Source organism: Scleropages formosus, chromosome 10 (genome assembly GCF_900964775.1).
Source record: "Scleropages formosus chromosome 10, fSclFor1.1, whole genome shotgun sequence".
NCBI lineage: Eukaryota > Metazoa > Chordata > Actinopteri > Osteoglossiformes > Osteoglossidae > Scleropages > Scleropages formosus.
In genome coordinates this window covers 21,905,515-21,927,971 of record NC_041815.1, presented here as the reverse complement: position 1 = coordinate 21,927,971, position 22,457 = coordinate 21,905,515, and the positions used below count along the sequence as shown (strand labels likewise).

The 22,457-nt window shown below is 49.2% G+C and overlaps 1 protein-coding gene across 15 annotated transcripts in view; it reads left to right on the top strand.

Annotated features, from left to right (window-relative positions):
• The window catches only part of gramd1bb (GRAM domain containing 1Bb), a 115,147-nt gene extending 94,852 nt beyond the window's left edge, over positions 1-20,295 (top strand). For 8 of the 15 annotated variants that reach the window (XM_018748719.2, XM_018748705.2, XM_018748720.2 and 5 more), the window contains 19 exons: positions 3,000-3,020; positions 4,572-4,595; positions 11,790-11,874; positions 12,552-12,655; positions 12,977-13,072; positions 13,171-13,251; positions 13,645-13,760; positions 14,435-14,591; positions 15,139-15,334; positions 16,109-16,255; positions 16,361-16,479; positions 17,287-17,429; positions 17,589-17,692; positions 17,793-17,993; positions 18,232-18,322; positions 18,744-18,755; positions 18,945-19,052; positions 19,276-19,396; positions 19,878-20,295. In XM_018748719.2, coding sequence (XP_018604235.1) covers positions 3,000-3,020; positions 4,572-4,595; positions 11,790-11,874; positions 12,552-12,655; positions 12,977-13,072; positions 13,171-13,251; positions 13,645-13,760; positions 14,435-14,591; positions 15,139-15,334; positions 16,109-16,255; positions 16,361-16,479; positions 17,287-17,429; positions 17,589-17,692; positions 17,793-17,993; positions 18,232-18,322; positions 18,744-18,755; positions 18,945-19,052; positions 19,276-19,396; positions 19,878-19,967 — 2,016 coding nt within the window. In that variant the 3' untranslated portion in view covers positions 19,968-20,295. Of the gene's footprint in view, positions 1-2,999; positions 3,021-4,571; positions 4,596-11,789; positions 11,875-12,551; positions 12,656-12,976; positions 13,073-13,170; positions 13,252-13,644; positions 13,761-14,434; positions 14,592-15,138; positions 15,335-16,108; positions 16,256-16,360; positions 16,480-17,286; positions 17,430-17,588; positions 17,693-17,792; positions 17,994-18,231; positions 18,323-18,743; positions 18,756-18,944; positions 19,053-19,243; positions 19,397-19,877 lie in introns of all 15 variants that reach the window. The other 7 variants (XM_018748708.2, XM_018748716.2, XM_018748717.2 and 4 more) reach the window with 4 other exon arrangements.
• The last annotated feature ends 2,162 nt before the right edge of the window (positions 20,296-22,457 follow it).

Here is a 22,457-nt window from a genome sequence, read left to right as displayed (position 1 = left end):
TGTTTGGCGGTTCCGAGTGCCGCGGTGGAGGGTTGGTAGCTGCACCAACGGGCAGGAAGTGAAGCAGGAACCACGTCCACTATAGCCTTTCCCGGAGCGCTGTCCTGGCTCTTTTCTTTGACCGCATGTTGACTGAATTGCCACAGGGGTCCTCGGCATGAGGGAGGGTTCAAAAGGGACACGCTGTTGGCTATTCCAGTGATGAGTCATTTCAGGAAGGAGATTTAGTCCTGGGGAGGGGTCACTGCAGGTAAAGAAAAGTCTTGTCCCAACAAGCAATAGATCCAGTAGCTGTAAGTGATCAAGGCCACAGTATGAGATGTAAGACAGATGGTTATACATCCTGCTGATGGGTCCTTGTGGCCTAACCCACCCTCCACCCCCAACCTGGGCAGTCATAACCATGTCCTGACTTGCACTTCGGGTCAGGTAAACTCAGTTCAGTCTTCAAGGGTCTGAACATTTATATTGATTCATTTAGCTGACTGTTTTCCTCTAAAGCAACTTCCAATGTTAAGGTTACAATTAGTTACCCATTTATATAGCGGGGTAATTTTAGGGGAGCAATTCAGGGTAAGTACCTTGTTCAAGGGTACTACAGCTGGAGGTGAGGCTCAAACCTGCAACCTTTGGGTCTAAAGGCAACAGCTCTAACCACTACACTACCAGCTCTCCCTAGGGGCAGCTTTTCCTATGCAAAAAAAAACCTGTGGATGTGGTCTAATTTACGGCGGTCTGGAGTGTTTTGTGAACAAATTCCTGGTAACGTATCGCTTTAAAAATTTAATTAATTTAATAATTTAATAAACCAAATGGTCAAAAAGGAAATTATGTTTAAATGTGCACGCTGGAGTGTGGGATCTCGAGCCGCACTGAAGCGATGGAGTGTTCTTTTGTAGATAAGGTCTTTTTTTTATAGTCAAGGTTAAGAAAATGTTTTTGAGAAAAATCGTGATCGCCTTTGTGTTATCCCTCATTGATTTTAGTGTGTGAAGGGTTGGTCTGCCTCCTACTGACCAATCACAGGAAGTACACATATAAAGGTATCTTTTTGCATTTATTGGTCTAGCAGAGGCTTTTCTCCAGGTCGACTTCCTGGGAAAAATATTTAGTATTTAATTGACATGTTTTTACGCTAGATAACTTACAGTGCTCGATACACTACCTACAGTGAATTATTCCTTCTGCACTAGAGCAACACTTATACTATGAGCGATTTAGTCATAACTCACCTGACACTTATGTCTTTGGACTGTGGGAGGAAGCCCGCACAAACATCGAGAGTCTACACAGGATGAGCAGGATTCAAACCCACGTCGACTCACGATGCCCATGCGCTGTAAGCCAGCAGCACTTTTCTCTGGATCAATGTGCCAATTGTCCGAGACACAGGAGCGGTGCTCCACAGCCTGTGCCGGAATCTTAGGGTACGAGGTAGAGTATACCCTTGTCAGTTCAGCAGAACGTCACAAAGAAATACTTTTATTAATTTTTATTACAAGCTCCAATTCAGTGGTGGCTGCTGATAAATTTGTCATAAGTACGTGTGATGTTTCCTGCGAGATATGCGTCGCTTTGGAGAAAAGCGTCAGCTGAACGACTTAATGTAGGTGTTTGTCAGCTTCTGGCCACTTTCACCTTTCTTTATTTTCTGCACAATCAATCAAAACTTAATGCAGATGTCTATGCAGAAGCTTAATGACTGCAGATTTATTTGCAGGTAAGGTTATCTGAAAAGCTTGAATGTAAGACGTACTTTTGACTTTCACTGTAGCATTTTTAAGAACTTTGAGCTACGCTGAAATTCATTTAAAATTGCCATAAAAAAAGCATGCATTCCCTCCACAAACTCATTTAAAGTCGTTTGTTAACCAGTTCGTCTTACAAATGTGCAGCGTTCGTCATGTTGGTGTCGATCAGACACTTACAAACTCCAGATATGAGCTGAAAACACTGGAAGTAAAATGATTAAGACTCTTAGTACGTTTCCATTCCATCGCTATTTGTTGTATTGTGGGGGATGACGGGTTTGGCTGGTGCCCCCATGCGGTGGGTCTGGGTTCAAGTCCTGCTTGGGGTGCCTTGCGATGGACTGACGTCCCATCCAGGGTGTGTCCCTCCTCCTCCGGCCTTATGCCCCGGGTTGGGCTCCGGCTCGCCGCAACCCCACTCGGGACAAACGCTTGTTGACTTTGGTTGGTTGTTGTACTGACACCTAAAGGCTGTACGTGGCAATGCAGGTGGCTTTACCTCTACAACACACAGACCTTTTAAAGAAAGAAATTCAATTACAACCATTTTGCAGGTAATTTATTTGTTTTGTCTTTGAAACTGTCTAACTCAAACAGTCATAAGATGGGGAGCCAGTGTAGTGTCTCCCAAGCCCATGCTTCTTGGGTCTTTTTTTTTTTTTCCCTCCCCAAAACCAGCAGCTAATTGTGATATTGATAGTTTCTCTCTGACTCAGTTCTCTTCCAATCCCCTAAATGCTCAATGTATGTGTATGTGAACAATCTGTTCAATAATTTAACAAAGAAATAAGTCTGTATGGAGCTACTCGTGTGATGTGTGCTGGTTATATGGTGATTTGTGACAAATGGACTGTACTCAATCACGTTTCCATCTAAATCTCTCCTTCTGTTGGTGTAATGCAATTTTTGTATTGTTTTCTGAGATGCGCATCGCTCTGGAGAAAAGCGACTCATAAATGAATAAATGTAAATGTATATTTGTGTCAAGTGTTTGCAGTATTGCTTGAACGGGATGTAATTTAATTGAAACTGAATTTAACTGAAAATCCCACGTGTCGCTGGACACCAAATAGCCGAGTCCCTTCTTCTGACCTTTAGCCTTTGCTCTTTCTATATATAGACTAACCTACCTGTTAATACTTCTCCAATTTAAATCATCTTCATTTTTTGTGTAAGTAAATGCCATGTTAACAGTCTCTTCTTTTTTTTTGTTTTTTTTCCTCCTTGTGTCTGTCTTCTGGTCCACAGAAAAGCCAGAGCTGGTACAATGTAAGTAACACCCTTTCTTATTTGTGTCTGTTTACGTCTTGCTGTGTGATGCTGACATAGTTGGGGTACCTGATGGAGTTGGACCAGCAGGAGAGACTGGGAAGAGAGGACATGGCTTCTGGTTTGTACCAGTCATCATAAGAGCTCGGGGCTCTGCTTTGTCCCAGCCTCGCTGTTGTGAGGTCACTTAGCCGGACTGCGCGGCCCATCGAGCGAAAGCCTCAGGGTCAAAGCAGCACGAGGCTCCAGGCTGATCAGGGACAACAAGATGCCCGTTTTGGTACCTTCTCACACTCATCTTGCTGCAACCTGTCCCATAGTACAACGGGCAGCAATGGGAACCAAGGTGACACCATGACTGTGTGACGTACATTTCTATGCGGAGTCCCAGGAGTAGCCTTGGCAAGAGCAGGGGCGACACTCTATAGTTCCACCTCATCCACTTACTTACCCGTTCAATTTGTTACCCACCCTCTTCACAGTAGTTGTAACAGTACCAGTGCGCAGGAAGGGATTACGCAGATCTTCTCTAACATCTAAGAATTATAGAAGAGAGGTTAGATACCTTAGAAGAGGTACTGAGACTGATCAAATAGCCAGCCCAAAAATAATTGACTGAAACTGTGTGTGTGTTTTTTCTTTACATAAATAATAAATAGGATAATAAAAGAGACTGCTTGTATGAGTTTTCCCTCAAAAGAGCAAAGCTTTGTAACTGCTTCTTCAAATGACGATCAAACTGGGATTAAAATCTCATAAAAATCCAGATGCTGTGCGAGAGGTTATTGATAATGACTGAAAATGTTATATTAAAAGAAAGCTTGTAATGATTTTTGTTATAATATAAAATATTTTGGTGTTATCGCTGTCATCCATTAAAATATATATATATATATATAATATATATAGTTTGTGTGTTAGAATTTTAATGAATTGCTGACAACATATTTTATGCCCAGGAACAAACTTTTCATAGAAAACGATGGTAATGCAACTACCTCAGTTTGTCTAATTGGGTGATTTCACAGAACAAATAAAAAGTAATTTCCAGCAAGTTTACTCAGATACGGGAACTAAGGACTCCCACGTCCATAAGAAAGGGTCAGGGTTTAAAGTAGAGATCATACCGGTTGCCCTGTTGCCACCCCTCCATCTGTCATATTACCCCCATGGCTTCCCCAGCTGTGTGGGGATCCTGCATCTCCCTCCCAACTTCGACACAGGTTCGGGCAACATACATCCCACCATCTCTTTTGACAGCGTACAATATGCGGTAAAATATCAGCTGTTGCCAAGGTCAGCACATTGTTCATAAAAGTTTACCTGGTTGCGCTGACCACTAATAGGTGTCATGGTGTGGAGGCGTCTATTCTAGGTACCGGTTGGTCATGCTTAGATGTGGGTAGCATGAGAAAACAGTCTGTTTTTTTTCTATTATTGTCTGCTTCTGTCCAACTGTTTCTTTTCTGTTTTGTTCTGTGCTGTTTTTTTTTTTTTTTTTTCCATGTCTCTTTGTGTTTGTGTCCGTCCACCTGTGCTGTGTCTCTCCAGCATGAAAGACAGCACCTCCTGAGAGTAAGCATGTTTTGTATTATTGAATATTTTCTTCCTTTTTTGTCTTATTCCTCACTACCACCGGTCTGGGGTAGCCTCCAGAGGGGGTCTCGTTTGTCCCAACACCACCTTGTTTCTTTGTGGATGTGCACTCATCACTAGGCTCAGTGACCTGAGCATTCTGGTCATAGTTATAACGCAAGCCGGTCAGCAACATTACACGTCAAACTGACAGCCAGTTGGACACATCCATGACATAGCGACAGCCCTTACCCTTTCCCTGTCCCCTTGCCTTCCTTTAGTTGTCCATTGCACTTCCTGCCTCTGATGCCCATCCCAGGAGCAGTCCCGCTGCCATCACTAACCCTTCCACACGATCGGGGGCTGTGGATCTGCATCCCTGCAGCACTGCACAGTGTGTCTCCTGGGGTGCGTCTTTGCTGGGCAGAGGGGATTGTGTGGACGTCCCGGAAATACTAACAAACCCCCGTTGTGCCCACTGTACAGAATGGCAGCCTGCCAACAAGCAGGGGTGGCATGCGTGTCCTCCGAGACCCACCTCCAGGTTCCACCAGTGTCCTGTCGAGCAAGTTTTACTGCGCCACAAGGGGGCGCTGTGGGCATATTTTGTCTCTTTTGATGGACAGGGTGCGGAAAGTGGAAACGGTGCTGCTGGGGGCGAAACTTTGAAATGAGAGTGAAAAGAGGCATGAAACTTTCCAGGGGAGGATGATCAAGTCTGTAGCTTTTCGGTTTAGCCACAGTCACAGAATTCACATGGCGTAAACGGGACCACGTTCAGTGTGTCCAGCTGTTCAGTAATAGTTAGCAGGTACCTGTGTCCGGGGTGCCTTACAGTGCTACGTATAGTGTTATACAGAAGATGCACTGTTCTGGGCTACTCGAAATCATTTACTGATTTATGCAGTGAGCAACGTAACACGCATTTATACACACACACAGTTGGAAATTTAGTCACCAGTTCACTGAAAACACGTCTTTGGACAGTAGAAGGAAACAGGAGCACCCATTGCCTTTATGAGTATTTAGCGGTGATACTGAAGCGCAAAGTATTACAGTATTTCGTAACACAGACGCTACGAAGAAGCATTGCGAAAGGGAGGGAGAAGTCGCTGCGTTTGTACTACGGAGCACGTGGATCAGTGTGACGTGGGGACGATTAGTGAATGACATCGCCGTCTGATTCTCTGTAGGAACCAGTATTTTTTTTTTTTTTTTTTTTCCTTTTAAACTGATGGTCATCTTTACTCTTTTATTCAATTTACTTAGTTTCATTTTTGTTGGCAGCTTCATTTTCAGGGTTTTCACTGTGGTTTTCTACACTTAAAATCCCATCCTAGGATTGAATCCAACCGCGGCACGGCACCTCGGCGTTTACCGTTGCTGCTGATGGTTGCGATCATTTATTGTGGCCTTCCCTGGTTTAGTACTTTAAGGAGACATTCTTGAGTTTGTTCTCGATTTACGGATACCTGGTCAACCTTGCTACGTAATAGATGTAGAGGGGGCTGGGCTTGGGCGGTTGACGTCATTCATGTCTCGCCACGGCGGTGATGATCTCCCATGGCACTGACCTCGCTGTGATTAAACCACAACCGTCCTCTTGTGAGTTCTGAGCCCAAAAGAGACCGTGTGACCGTCTCCCGGCCGCTCTCGCCCTGCCCCCCGGCTCTACGCGGTTTCAGTCCATCGTGGCCCCTTCTGAAGTGGATATTTCCTGGCTTATGGACAGTGAGGAATGTCTTAGGCATTGCAAGTTGGTGCTGGGTAGTTAGCCTTGACTGTTGCAATGTAGGCGCTGCCCTGCGTATAGCAGGCTTTAATGGCTGTAGAGGATGCAAATGGAGCTGGATTAGGAGATCAGTAAAGATAAAGGGAGAAGGAGGTGTAGAGTCCCTTCGGCTGTAAACAGCCTCTCCCGTCTCGCCCTCCCTCTCGTTCGCTCTCTCTCTCTCTTCCAGCTGGTTGGGCGTGTTGGGTCTCCCAGGGGGTCGATAGGGAGTTAGTGTAGGGGGAGTGTGTTTGGAAGGCTGTGATTCATCTCTCTGGCATGAAGATGCCGACCCAATACACATTCACACCCACCACGAGGACTCCTGAGGGAGTTTTACGGCAGTTCAGTGACCCTGTGCAGAGCCAGAGGAGCAGTGAGATGGAGAGAATGAGGTTGGGGTGGGGGGGTGGTATTTTCTCCCCGGATTACATTGGGAAACCTCATGTTGTCCACCTCATACAGTATGAAAAACAATGAAACGCATTTTCCGAGCTTCCCCGGAAGACCGCAGCCTTTTTATTGCTCAGCTTTATGATTTAAATGTACATGTTTTATGAGTTAAATTTAAATCTTGCGGTCAGATTGCTCTGGAGCCTCTAAGGTGTCCATTGTTTCCCCAACACTGCTAACTTCAGCTGGAGATAGCGGGCTGCAGGCTGCAGTAAACACTGCCCCTGAGATGGAGGTGGAAGTGTATCTCTCCCCCCCCCCCCCCCCCCCCCCCCCCCTCCATGAATCACCCTCCAACCCCACAGTCGAGACAGAGCGCCTTGTAGAAAGTGTGCAGAACATCTGCTTTTGGTCTCCAGCAAGTCTCTGCCCCCTTCCCCCTCCTCTGCAGGCCGATTGGTCAGCATATGTGTAAACTTGAGCTCTCCCCTCCCTCCGTTGCACCCTCTCACAATAACACACACTCCTCCACGCTCCACATTCCTCAAAAGCAGTTTTCTAAGAACGGTGACGAGAGCAGAGGCAGGGAATCGGGCGCGCATCGTGCCGCACGTCTTGCTGAGCGGAGAACGGGGACTGGATCGACACCCTGTGAGGCCAGGGTCCTTGCGTGGGTGACGCCCACACCCAGGCCCATTTCCCTTGCGGTGCCAGTCACTAGCGGCACTTTCTGTTTGCTTTAAAGTTAATGTATAACTGCCATCACTAGATCCATTCATATATCCATGGGCAAGGACTACTCTTCACACTGGGATCAGTGACACTGTCGTTTGTGTGACACCTGATGGAGGACCAGAGACAAAGACTGCGATTTTTGGGACACAGGGACTTCCAACCTGTTTAACTTTTTTTGAATTTTTTTTTTTTTTTTTAATTTTTTAAACTTCTCTTCATGGCCAGCTTGTTTCTGATGGCTGTTGATGTTTGCTTTGGATGTCTTTTTTTTTGGAGAACGAATCCTTATCCAAACCTTGCATAATGCTTTCCGGACAGCGAAATCCTCTCTAACTGGTGCGGAAGCCCAAGTTCACTCATCATCTTTCCAAATTTTTTGTTCATTTCTAAGGGACTAGAATTCAGGAGTCCCTTTTGGCTGGAAACCCCCAAAAGGTGTGCGACTCTGGGACTTGATGCCATCCTGCAGTCCAGCGTAATTCAGTGCGGTTCTTTTAAAGGGGATCTGAGTTTTGTTTGACCGCTCGTTGTTTATGGTTCGTGGAGGAGACCAAAGGAATCCAGGCTGGAAGCTGCCAGTCCTTCCTCAGGAACCGCTGCGCTCCAGAAAAGTGAGCTCTATAACACCGATGGAAACCCAGCCCAACATGTCTTGTCTTATTTTCTGTTATGGTCACCGATCAGGTTTCTAAAGTGCATTACTGACCTTACAGAAGGGTGGGTGACTCCCAAAACGGCAGTCGGAGGGGAGGGGGAGAAAGGAAGAGGAAAGGAAATTCAGAGAGAGGATCAACTCCTTGCAGGCAAACACCTCTGCTCTTTGTAACCAAGTCACTGAAGATCTACTAAAGCAAGTTTCAACATTCTGAAGTTGCATCCGAATTTCCTTGTCACCTAAGTGGGACTTTCTGCACTGGCTGGATGCACACGACCATTTCTGCTCACGCTGAGGCTGATGAGCTGCGGGGCTGCAGTTGTATCGGAAGCAAAGCCACCCCGGCCGCCCAAACCGGAGGAAGGACGGCCGTAACAATAACGGAGCTGTCTGCTGAGGTTACTGGAGGGCGGCCGCTGCGGTGATCCGTGCGCACCCGAGATCATGTGGCCCAAGTCAGCAGGGTTCAGCGCTGCGCCAGCACAGAGCGCCAGCCAGACAGGGTGCAACCGCAGTCATTAGCCAGCAGACGCAGCGACAACGTCGGTGCGTCTTCGCACAGAGCGACCCGGCAGAGAGCCGCGTGGTTCGGCTGGTCAGCGGGCGATCCCTGCACGAACTAAACGCTCTCCCAAGGGGACGAGGTTTGGGGTTTTGCGGACGACCTCTGCCGACACCGCCGCACGTACCCTACCTGTCCGCACCATGGAGGGACTTAACGACTCGTTGTCAGATTGGGAGGCCGCGTTGGAGCTGGACGAGGCGCTGGCCTGCTGGTTTCTGCAGTCTTCGCCCGGAGACGACTGGGCCGAAGCCGACTGGGAGGACTGGGGCTGGTACTGGGAGTCGGAGGAAGTCCCCGCTGTAAGTGGGCCGAGAGAGAACAGCGATGAGGGAGGCTGGGTGTTCGGAGCGTCGGGGTACAGCAGGGATGAATCCCTCGACTCCTCCCCACCTCCATAAACACACGGTGTCATCGTCCACTGTTCGTACCACAGCAGAAAGGGACGGGGCGGCTCAGAGTCCCCCTGTGGTTGCGCTGGGATGCCCGAGCTGTTCAGATGGTCTTCTCGGCAAGGGAGCGTGTGGCCACTCGGCCTGGGTTTTCCGCGTCTTGCTCTATGAAGAACGTTAGTATTTTGCCGCGACTTGTAGAGTATAATGCTGAGGAGCACATGGGTTAGGAACCAGGCCACAGAGCTTTCTGCAGCCGCGTGATTTCACCCGTGTTTGCTTTTTAACATTTTTGCACCTTTTAGTTTTAGGTGTTTCAGCTTCGCACTCTCCTTAGAAGTCTAGAGTTCTTTGAACGTCCAAACCTAGGTCCGGTGCCAAACGCTGCATGTTTAGGTGTTTATTGTGCCAAGCCTCGCGGTGGCTGTAAATTTGTCTTGCACCTTAACGAGTCATGGCACGATTTGCAAATATGCGAAGCAGGTCTCTGGTGTGGACCACATGATGTTGATGTTTTCCCATTCTTCTTGGTTGTGTGATGCTGTCTGCTGTTTTTGTGGAACGCATTCAGTCTTTGTGTGAAGGGGGGGCGGCTTTCATTACTGGCCTCCAAGGCACTGTTTCCTCAAGCTGTTTTCCATCAAAGACAGCTGCTTGGACATAGTTCTCACAAGAGGCCCTACGCACACACACACATACACACAAATTCTCGTTGTGGTATAAAATGTAGTGGGAACCAAATCGGAAGACAAAAAGAGGGTTAAGTGCTTTTCCTGATTGTGATGGTAGAATAAGGCCCTGTTTGACGTGGTGGTCTTTGACTTGGCCGAGGAGTGTAGAGGACCTCCGCAGAGCTGCACTATGCACATAGACTAAGTTGGAGTCCTCACATATGCTGCTTGTCACTGGAAAGGTAAGGGGAGGAAGGCATTCAAAACAATAGATAATGAAGTGCTTATCCTGAATTTCTCCAGTAAGAATTATCCAGTTGTGTAAGATTGGTGAGGGGGCGCAGTGGGTTGGTCCGGGTCCTGCTCTCCGGTGGGTCTGAGGCTCAAGTCCCGCTTGGGGTGCCTTGCGATGGACTGGCGTCCCGTCCCGGGTGTGACCCCTCCCCCTCCAGCCTTACATCCTGCGTTGCTGGGTTAGGCTCCGGCTCCCCGCGACCCCGTATGAGACAAGCAGTTCAGACAATGTGTTTGAGATTGGTGCTTAACATATATTTATATTATAAACACACACACACTGCATACAAGAGCTTGTCCTGAGTGGGGTCGCAGCAAGCTGGAGCCTAACCCAACAACACAGGGCACAAGGGACACATCCTGGATGGAATGCCAGTCTGCCGCAAGGCACCCCAAGCAGGACTCGAACCCCAGGCCCACCACAGAGCAGGCCCAGGCCAAACCCGCTGCACCACCATGGCCCCTTATTATATTATGTTATATTATATTATATTATATTATGTAGCTTAACATTATAAATCCCTGTGAAAAGTGTCAGCCAATTTAGAGAAAAAAAAAAAAAAGCTATTCTAAGAATGTCAGTTTCAAGTTAATTTTTGTTTTGTTATTGGCAATGCTGAGTTAATAATTTTGTTGGCATTGCACTGTGATAATCCAGCCCAACGATATTGTGGTAAGCTCCCTGAGTCGCATAGTGTAGGGGGAGCAGAGTGAATGTATCGCCTCGAAAGGGTGAGGTAAGCTGACAGTCCCCGAGTTCTTGTGGCGTAAGCGGTGCGCCATGGAAACGTGTGTGAAAATCTGGCTCTGGGAAAAACGCTGTTACGCAAACAGAATCCGTCAACTAGGAATTGATTTTTTTCTTTGCAAAAGCGGAAACGGTAAACCACGGTACAGGTAGCAGGCTAACAGGTTTAGACCTCTCTAGAAAAGGATCCATACACAAAAAACAGGTACATAACACAGCTCAAAGTTTTTAAAACCTCTTATATCTTGCTTGGGGGGTGCGGTGGTGCAGCGGGTTTGACCGGCTCCTGCTCTCTGGTGGGGCTGGGGTTCGAGTCCCACTTGGGGTGCCCTGCGATGGACTGGCGTCCCATCCTGGGTGTGTCCCCTCCCCCTCCAGCCTTGTGCCCCGTGTTGCCGGGTTAGGCTCTGGTTTACCGCGACCCCCCTCGGGACAAGCGGTTTCAGACAATGCATATATGTGTATGCATCTCTCTTAGTTCTTTGATGTGCGTGTAGATGTTTCACCACACGCGGAACTCAGTTGTCGCCAGGTGGTCCGACGTCCGTGTTCGTCGTCATAAACCCACCTCGAAGATATCACTTCTCTGAGACTGGAGGAACTGTGCAGCATGTAGTCTGCTGGCACTTTCTGGAATGCTGGAATGAGAAGAACCGATAGAGGGATCTCGGCCAGCATGGGAAGCTTGTGCTATGCTGGACTTCCAACAAAGGCGTGTTTCCATCTCACCCTGCTCCAGGGTTGCCTTGTCTACAACTCAGCATGCCTCCCATTTACATGTAGCCCCGACCAAGACGTCCCACACACCTTTGTCCCTCCATAGCTTGGTTCAGGGTCAGGTAACCCGCTGGAGGTTTTACCCGACTCGGCGACTGGAGATGCGGTGATACAAACTGCTGGATAGGTCTGACTGACTCTGCACCTGCTTTCTCAGGATCTCACCCCGGCCCCCAACCCTTTTTACTTCCCGCAGGTGTTGAGTCCCACATACAAGCAGCGCAATGAGGACTTCAGGAAGCTCTTCAAGCAGCTGCCGGACACGGAGCGGCTCATCGTCGGTGAGGGGGCAGGGGGGCCGTGGGGCCGTGGGTTGGGTGAACACGAGGTGGCGGTGTGCTTGGCCTCGGAAACAGGCTCACCTAATAAATCCAGTGAGCCCACAGCAAACTCACAATCCAGGCACAATTTAAACAGCCAGGTCAATGACCAACGGCCACGGCGGTCCTTTCTCAGAAAGCTTATCTGATACAGTACGGGGTACTGTAGCCCGTTCTCGTTTACCATTCTGGGAAAGCTTTTAGGAAATCATTCTTGTCGTGCTTTTCACATCAAGAATTTAGGGAAGTTAAGCTGTTTGTAAGCTTCACTGAAGAGTTCCATACTAGGTGTAGGAAGTGAAGCAATCATGTATTAATGCTTTCATTCAAAGGAATGTCGTCATGAGTGTCCGTTAATGCAAACAATGCGGTGTGTGTGTGTGGGGTGACATTTCAGGGTTCCAATTATCAACTCTCTTTTCTCGCAGCAAAACTGAGAAGATAGATGTTAGAGACAGAAGCTGCTTTTTTCTGTTTCTGTCTTGTAAATAAATCCCTGTAAGGACAAGTCCCTCGGGGGAAGAGCGCGTTGTTCGGAAAGCCCTTTGCTCAGCCTCTTAGGGACAAATGTAAGAACCATCGATCTTTGCTAACACAGGCTTGACCAGTCCATAACTACCTTTGAACTCTGCTGACAGATTACTCCTGCGCTCTGCAAAGGGACATCCTCCTGCAGGGCCGCCTCTACCTCTCGGAGAACTGGATCTGTTTCTATAGCAACATCTTCCGCTGGGAAACGCTGGTATGGAACTGGGTTTCTGCTACTCTGTCTCCTTCTCTTTGCTGCATGCTGCTTCGGTGGTCGGGGGCTCTCTGCAGAAGTGCCTTTGCTCTGAAACCGAAGATCCTTTTAGTGTCTCGGTGAACTGCTGGTGGAACATCTGACCATTTGATCACGCTTCCTTAAGCAGATGCATCGAATGTCATTCTCGTATTGCTCATGCTTCGGTACTCAGCTCTCTGTTGAATCTCTGAAAACAATTGGCCGAAAGATTATTTTTAAACTGCTGGTGGAACTTTTATCTCCTCTGCTGTGTCCTATGTAACCCCCGACCCACGCCAGCTGACGGTACGACTGAAGGACATCTGCTCCATGACGAAGGAGAAGACTGCACGTCTCATCCCCAACGCTATCCAAGTTTGCACTGACACTGAAAAGGTGAGCTCCACACCCAAAGGTACCCCATCGCACTCTCTGGGTTTGTGTTCCAGCAAAACAGAACTCTTATCCGTTTGCTCTTCGTCAACCTCCCCCAGCACTTTTTCACCTCGTTCGGCGCCCGGGACAGAACATACATGATGATGTTCAGGCTGTGGCAGAACGCCCTGTTGGACAAGGTGAGACTGTCACTTTCTAATAGAAGGACTTCACTTGCATCTGGTACTGTCATCGTGCTACTGCTAGCAGCTGGACAAGGACTGCGCATGGCGTTCAAGTACAGTACCAGTCAAAAGCAGAAGTACACTTGCTGAAAACTGTTTTACGCTTTTGGTTAACACTTTTCATGAGAAAATGAGCTGCCATGTCTTCGCAGCTCTTCTGCAGTAGTTCCCAGAGATATAAGACACTTGTGGGTTGCTTCGCTTTCGCTCTTCTGTCCACTTCTTGTAGTCTACTGATGGAAATTTGGAAGCCTGAAGTTTGAAGATTAGCTAGATAACTGCTTGCCGATGAGCAGATACTCACTGTCTCTCTTTCCTTCTCGCCTGCTTTCTCTTGCTCTGTTTCAGCCCCTGTGCCCCAAAGAGCTGTGGCACTTCGTCCACCAGTGCTATGGGAACGAGTTAGGTCTGACCAGCGACGACGAGGACTACGTGCCGCCCGATGACGATTTTAACACCATGGGGTGGGTGACTTCATATGCGAGCGGGGAGATCCAGCGCTGCCCGGACTCTTTGTGCCTATTCAGTTCATCGCATTTGGTCTGAAACCGAAGCCCCGTGTCTGCAGAACGGCGTCGTCCGTCGGGACCGCTGTCTGTTGTGTGTTACACAATGTTCCATAATTGTCGAGAGGGATTAGGTGACACCACCTGTTCGGACGGGTTATTTTTGGCCAGCTCCGGAAAGAATAGCATGGGAATATATATCCCGTCTGGCCTGTTGTCGGCAGCACGTTTTCTGACTGATATTTGATACTGCCCTCATCCTCCTGGTCTCCCCAGAGACAGAAGATCCCAAAACCTACCTAATGGAGCATTTTAAACTCATCACCCACTGCCTGGTTGTAATTTGTTCCCGAAAACATACTGAATATCAAAATACTCAATGGAGAAATTATTTATTCCACTAGTTCTGTTATGGGGAAAAATCCAATTCCTCATGATCCCAAGTTCACCCCAGATGAGATGTAACATCGCATTTGTGTAACACATTAAAATATAGTGTCATACCTTTGGTCATTCCAGCTATGGCCACCCACCCTAAATGCCCTCAAGTGACCCGACACACTTTTACAAAGAAGGGATGGAAATTCTTGATGTGTAGCTGCTGCCCTATTCTATCCACCCCATGGTTGCAGGTACTGTGAGGAGATCCCAGTCGAAGAGAACGAAGTCAACGACAACTCCTCCAAGAGCAGCGCGGAGGCCAAGCCTGACGTGAGCCCACAGCTGCCCAAGAAGTCCTTGACCAACAGCACCATCACCTCCACTGGCAGCAGCGAGACACCCATCTCTGTGAGCACCCTGCCGTAACCCACGCAGCTCTCACGCTGCTCAGGGCTTTCGAAGAAGACTGAGGTCTGTTTAAGAACAAACACCATGCCAAGTTTTTGTTTTTCAACAGAAGGCTCCTCATCCAGTGTAGCGTCGACGTCCCGTGATTTTACACTTCACGCATTCACCACGGTTTTAAATCAAATGAAACTGTTTGGTTCGACCTGCGATTTTTGAAAACGTAACCACCTGTTTACAAATTCACCACACTACCAAGGGCTTGCCCTGAACTACCAAAGTATTATACAGTATATAGTAGTGCGATACGACACAAAAAAGTTAGTGGACTGAGCGCGAGCTCTTGTGCTGAAATGATGTTTGCATTTTTGGTGGAGCACAGCGCAGTAACTTGGTCATGGGGTCAAGACTCGGATGCCGCTACTTTAACAGGCCATCAAGCTGCGTCATTAAAAATGGCACAGTTCCTTAGTGACCCCTACAGGCAGCACTTTGACTACACCGTCAGTTGTAACGTAGAGCACTGATGAGAGCTCTTTCTGGACTGTAGTCCTCACCCCCGCAGTTTGACCTCCTTTCGGAAGAGTACGCGGACTGCCTCCCGGATGGAGACCTGCTCTCCATCCCGCTACCAGATGACACAGCCAATGAGCCCAGCGGCCCTGTACCCTCTCCCTCGTTAGACTTCAACGACAATGAGGACATTCCCACGGAGCTGAGCGACTCCTCAGAGACGCACGACGAAGGTAGGTGCCCATCCTCCCCAGCGCCAACACACAAAATTGCTCCTCCGCCATGAGTGAGTAAATGAACTTTGCTAAAGCTTGACCGAGGCTTGATCGTCCGCTACACCCCAGCCAGACCCCTTCGCTCGTGTACTTCTGCTCGCTTGGTGGTCCCGCGCACGAAAGGTAAAGCACAGAGGTTCTCGGTTCTGGGTCTGTTGTGGTGGAACGACCTTCCCCTGTCACTCAGAACTGCGGAAACTCTGTCTACCTTCAAGAAGGGTCTGAAAACTCACCTCTTCCGGACCCACTTCGCCCAAGATCTCTCCAGCTTATGTGTGATGTAACTGTTCATGCACCATAACTTCACGATCATCCCCAGATAAAGCCTTTACACGGCCACTACTCCAGCATTGTATGTGATTGTTTTTATAGCTCATTCTAAAAAAAAAAACAGAAAAAAAAAAAAAAACATTTTTGGTAGGAGGTTATCAGGATTCATCTATCCTGCGTTTTATGCACCTACTCGAGCGATGAACACTGGTGCATCAAGTGGAAAGTAGTAAACCATTTTTACTTAAGAATCACATGTCTGCAGCCATGTCTCTTTCTCTTAATGTGATGCACAAATTGTATTTTCGCTGAGAAGTACGTCGCTTTGGAGAAAAGCGTCCGCTAATGAATAAATGTGAATTTAAAGCTTGCCTGCTATGAATCCTGCCTTCCACCAGGGGGTGATGTTCTACAGCCCCTCGTATTATAGGCTAAATTGTGGGGTCCACTCGTGTCTTTCAGCTGGAGAAGTGCAGGCCTTCCATGATGACCTGAACGGGCGACAGTACATCAATGAGGTGTACAAGTTCAGCGTGGACAAATTGTACGACATCCTGTTCACCGAGTCGCAGTTCATGAGCGACTTCATGGAGCAGAGGCGGTTTTCCGGCAAGTCGGGTCGCCACGTTGACACCAGCGCGGATGATCTCGGGTTCCGTGTGACATTCCTTGTCTTACGATAATCCCCCTTCCCGTCGCCAACCTTCCTGACAGACGTGGTGTATCAACCCTGGAAGAAAGAGGAGTCGGGAAACCAGACGAGGGAAATCATGTACACCATCTCCCTGTCGAATCCACTGGTCCCCAAGACTGCCGCAGTCACCGAGACACAGGTCTGTCAGCATCCGTCTCTCCTCCACTGGTATCCCACCATGCACCTGTGTCCCTTAGTACCTGTGTCATGGCAGGTGATGCAGTTCTCATTTGGGCAATGATGTATGTTGTAAGTTCATTTTTCTTTACATTTCTGTGATGCCTTTATCTAAAGTGACTTACAGCTTTAGGTGGGTACATCAAGTTTACAGTTATTTACCCATTTATACAGCAGGGAAGTTTTTACTATGTTAATTTATGGGTGGAGAACAGAGCAGTGGATTGAGCACAAGCCAAGATTCAGACTCGCTTTCTTTGAGTGCGGGGCAACAGCTCTAACCGTTACACCACCTGCTGCCCACACTTTTCCACAGTGATGCAAACCTTCACGATCCTCTCATGGTATTCCACATTTCTGTGGTGAAATGTAATGTGTCAGAAAACTTAATTTCATGGTGGTGGGAAGCACTTGCCACAAAACCAGAATGTAATTTTGAGAGTACGCTGGGTGAACGTTCATGCTCTCTGTGATTATGTAATCCCAATAACAAATTATGGAGAACTCGAGGATCTTGAGCTTCCGTGGAGCATTCCTTTTAGCTCTCTCTCTTCTTAGTGACACAGGGCAGGAAACATTCATTACGCATAAAAGATGGCACGGTGTGAGTGTTTTCAGAGCAGTTTCAGCTCAGCTCCTGAAAGGTGTCCTCAAAGCAGGACGGTGGTCCTACTGCACGGAACCAGGTGTTTCTTCTGAAAGCAGGATGAGACACCGAACTTGACCTCACACCTTCCGCATCCCTCCCCACCACACATCTCCCGCCTAGACGTTGTACAAGGCCAGCCAGGAGAGCGTGTGCTACATCATTGACTCAGAGGTGATCACGCACGACGTCCCCTACCACGACTACTTCTACACGCTGAACCGCTACATGTTGACGCGCGTCGCCAAGAACAAGTGCCGGTTGAGGTAAGAGACTCTTCCTCGTCCTTGAGCGCCTACGTGCAGGATGCCACCGAACAAGCTCAGCGTGTGCGCTTTGCCACCAAACCCAGAGCTGTTAAGTGGGAAGAGTGAGCGCGATGGCGTTACGGGGTGTGACGGTGCTTAAGGCTTGCTATTCAACAGGGTGTCCACAGAGCTTCGCTACCGGAAGCAGCCCTGGGGACTCGTCAAAGGTTTCATCGAGAAGAACTTCTGGAGCGGCCTGGACGAGAACTTCCGCCATCTGGGTGAGGAGGTCTCCTGAGTGGTAGACGTCTGTTCTCGGCGTAGCGCTGACACCACCGGGCATTCTGAGCCGCCAGCTCACTGACCCCACCGTACCCACAGAGCTGGAGCTGTCCAAGGTGGAGGAGGCTGTAACGGAGCCGCGGCGGCAGTCCCCCAAGGCCAAGGCAGTGAAAACGTCATCAAGCCGACGAAGAAAGCGGCCCCTCGCTCACCTCCGCACCCAGCACCTGGACGATACGCTCAGCCCCGTGACCACTCCCTCCGACAAGGAGGTCATCCACCGAATCAAACACGTGGCAGGTCGGTGGCAAAGCTTCGTAGGTGGTGGCACCGGGGGTAGGCTTTCATGAGCAGGTGATGGGCTGCTCTGCTCTAATGTTGTGCCCGTGAGAAAGACACAAAAACCTAAAAGTGTGGAAACCTGTGGCTCATCTTAACCCCCAGATAGATGATTCACACTTATCTGTACCTGGAGGACTGGGATTTAGATGAATTTTGGACAGTGCCTGAAGTGCTCCGCGTTTGGATCTCTGTGCAGGCTCCACTCAGACGAGACACATCCCCGAGCATGTGCCCAGTGGCCTGGCGCTCTACAGCGTCTCCAAGCTCCTGCTCTTCATCAGCTTTGTGTGAGTGCCCCCTCGTGCCGCACACACTCCTTACGCAGAAGCCCCACTCTTCCCTGAGGCTGGATTGCCTGCTCAGCAAGAAGTAGCAGTATGAAAGTGCAGTAAGCGTAGGACGTGGGTTCAAATACCGACGAGATGACCAATGTTCGCCTAATTCGTACTGATGTGATGAGGTGTGTGCGTCGCAGGGTTTGAGTTCTGTCTTTCAGTGTCCTCAAAGTGCGTATGTGAGCGTAATGTCAGTGTGAACGTTCAGAATCCACTCTCCTTTTCACTTTTTCCTTCTTTCCCTCTCTCTCTGACTTCGCCTCACCAGTACGTTGCGAGGCGAACGAGGTCCTCACGAACAGAACCTTACGCACATCTCCATTGTTCTTATGAATGTAATTCCTCTCTCTTTCTTTTCCATTGCCTGCCGTAGGATCTGTTTAAGGTACTTACCTTTCACGATGGACGCAAGTGACGAGGGGTGGGGCCATGTCTCTCTGTGGGCCGCGGATGCGCAGAGTTTAGCCGTTCGGCAGGGTTTGGGATGCCGTACACGTCTACCTGAAGGCTGTCGGCGCTTGGGTCCCACGGTCTGGTCCAGGCGCCGTGACACTGATTCTCTTGCCTCCCGCAGTTTGGTCTTACTGGTGTTCCTCAACATGATGCTGTTCTACAAGCTGTGGATGCTGGAGTACACCACGCAGAACCTGAACACCTGGCAGGGCCTACGGCTCCACGAGAGGTGAGCCCATAGCCCCGCCCACAATTGGGAATCTAAAATTCTGGCTGTTTGAACCCTGTTTTAAATCCGGGAACTCGGAGGCTACACTCCGCACTCCGTTATCGTCTCCATATGCTGATTCTGTCGTTAAGGTTACATTTTGCCATTTGCGTTGCGAAGCGCAGTACGGAGGACCGGCTGTGTCTCACTAGGTCTGTGCCCCGTGTTTGTCCGCTCGTCCCAGCAAACTGCCGCAGACGCAGACAGAGTGGACGCAGCTACTGGAGTCGCAGCAGCGTCACCACGACGCCGAGCTGCAGAAGTGGCGGGAGATCATCAGGTCCTCCGTCCTGTTGCTGGACCAGGTGGGGGTCAATGGCGGCTTCATCATTAGTTTCCACACGAATATGGAAAAACGTGGACGGGAGAGACGATCTGTAGCTCAGGTGGTCCAGTTTGATTATTCCTTGATGCCAAGCTCGTGCCACCGATTGAGGCAACGCTGTGAGCACGTGGATGGTGAAGTGGGGACGTGGGAAGAGGGTGATTATATAGGATTTAATAAGGAGCTCCGGTCAACGGATGGTAACGACTGGTTGGTCAGTTTGTTACTGACCTCCACCCAATCTTGGCAATCAGTGAATAATGAATCATAAGCATGATGAAGCGGGTTAATTTTGCAAGCATGCAAGTCAAATTACAGCATTTTCACAAAGGTTTTAGCAGCTGAAGTGTGGTGGCTCATTGTCTGCTGCTGTCGGTCTCCCTCCATTTGTGTCGATACGCTGAGCCCTCGGGACGCAGCTCGCCGTCAGTCACCCTGAGTGTCCATCCCTGTCTTTGCAGATGAAGGACTCTTTGTTAAGCCTCCAGAAGGGCATCGGCTTGAGAGACTACAGCTCAGAAGCGGAAGACAAACGGAGTCGCTACCACTGACACGCAGTTGGCAGGCCGAGAGGGATCCGTGTGCAATAAATAACATAAATATATACGTGTGCAAGTCTGTGAGAGTATCTGTACCGGACCGAAGCGACGGAGGAAGCGACCGCCGCTCTGCCACCACCCATCGAGACAAGGTGCCCCCCTGCGGCCAGCTGCTCACAGGACATTTCCTGGCTGCCAACAGGAAGCGGAAGCGGGGCATTGCCAGCACCGAGGCATGATGGGAAGGCGGCGGCATCATTCAGCTCGGTCTACCCTTTTTAATTCATTTTGTTCTTCTTTTCCTTTCCAGAATGTTCTGCTGTAACCGTGTACGAGGGGGGGGGGGGGGGGGGGGGAGAATATAGCATGCAATTTTATCTTTACCTTAACTCTTTTTTGATGAAGATTTATAGTTCAGCTCCTGCTGTCTGTGAATAAGAAGAACAAAGAAAAAAAAAAAAATGACCAGGGAAAGGGTTTCTTTGCTTTCTGGACTTGCAGGAGTTTGTGACTGTTTCCAAACTGTCTGGGCCTCAGGGCGCAGTGCTGCAGTATCCCTTTTAACCCTCCAGAGCTGGGACCAAGCGAATTCGTGACCAGAAATCCACCAAACGGTTGTTAACGTCTAAAAAGGTGGAATATAGAGATATATGTATATTTTCTGTAATTATATATAAAAGTGTTTCTAAATGACAGGGCTCATTTTTTTATCAGGCCTCAATGGAGTCAGGGCTGGTTTCCCTGCCTGTTATGTACCATGGTGTTTTGTTTATATATTTCTAATATAAAGATTCTTATACGTTGTGGTATTGTTTAACGATTCATGAAGTTAATAACTGCGGTGCGACTTTGCGCAGCCGCAGGGATGAGGAGAGTTAGGAGACCGCAGCAGGAGCACCAGCATCGGTAAGAGGAAGGCCGGGATTGCGTCCCTCCCCAGGAGGCGTCCTTAAGCGACGCGTGTGCGGGAGCCGTGCGCGAGTAGTCGCAGGGGGTCCCGCCCGCTTCTCACGCAAAAGGCCCCGCGCCACCCCAGTCACAATACGAAGCGAAACGTTTGCTCCACGCCGAACCCGAGTGCCGTCCGTGCCGCTCTTGGAAGCGCTGTTAAGTTTCCCTTCCCGGCCCCCGCTCGTGCGGCTCTTCGGACCGCCGGCTCGGCAGCCCTCGGGCCGCACGCTTCCCGCAATTGCCAACCCTTCGGGCGCCTCTCACTAACGCTTCTGAAAATCCTACAGTTTAGGTGAATTTTAAGTCACTTACACACCCTGAGCTTGTCACGATCGTCACGTGTTGTATCGGGATCCATAATGGCGAAGGCGTGCTTTCGGCGAGGGAATGTGCACGGGACGCGTCCCAGCGCCGCGTTTCTCAAAGAGGATTTTCATTTCAGCAGGATTGGCTGCGATCTTGTCTAGGGAGGCTTACGCCAGTATTAATTTTCACCTGTACAGAAAGGCAGCATTAACCGTCTTAATGTGTTGGATACGGATGCTTTGTGTGACACCGGCGGCCGGTCGCGTTGCAAAGGGGCCAGACTGACAACGGAGCAAAGATTGTATCGTGCGCCGAATACCAAATCCGAGGTCCTTTGGCTGCTCAAAGTCGAATGCCAAACGATGGCGAAAGAGAAGTCATTTCTTCTCGAGACAAAAAGGGATACTGCAGCTCGAACGGGGGATGGTGTGTGTCACGATGAGTTTGATTACTAAACTGTGAATATCCCTTGAAATGCTTGAAGATGGAAATACAAATACATATATATATATATATATACACACACATAGATATAAAATTATCATGCAGATATTTATTGTTAATTTATGTACCTAGGGAACTTAACAGAGCTGTAGGTAGACATAAGAATCAATAGGGAAAGGGCGAGTGGAGTGGAGTGGAGTGGACATGTCTGTGACATGTTGTGTGTGACGCTTTGCGTTTGCGCCATGCGTGAGACACGCCGCACATTTTGCATCCAATGACTGGGGTCCTGCTGTGGGAGAGGGGCAAGGAACATAGCCAGACCACCTTGCGTCGCTCACTCGTGAGCGCCTGCCTTCTCGGCTGCTGTTCACGGCTCCGTGCCCTTGCCGGCGAGAGCCACGCCCACCAACGGTACGACCGTCACGGGGTCGCCGCTCCGTCCGACCTCTGACCCCTGCGACTTTTATCGCTTCGTTCCTGGCTATGAGGTTCAGACTGAGTGTTTTAGATGCGTTTACACCCTCCACCCCCACCCGCCTTGCTTTTTGTGTTGTGCTCATTGTACTTCGCTGCGCCGTTGGTTTGAGATCCATCCGCAGGAGGGGGTGTTCGCCGGTCCCAAACAGCTTGGATGCTATGGCATAAATGGTGGCTGACTCCACGTTATGGCGTGTATGGTGTCTGCCGGAGGTAATAAAGCCGCAGTCGGGCTTTCGGTAAACAGATCATCAGCAAATTACCTGCGATCGTAAAAAAAATGACGAGTAGCAGCATCACCTAGCATAGCGGTTAAGGACA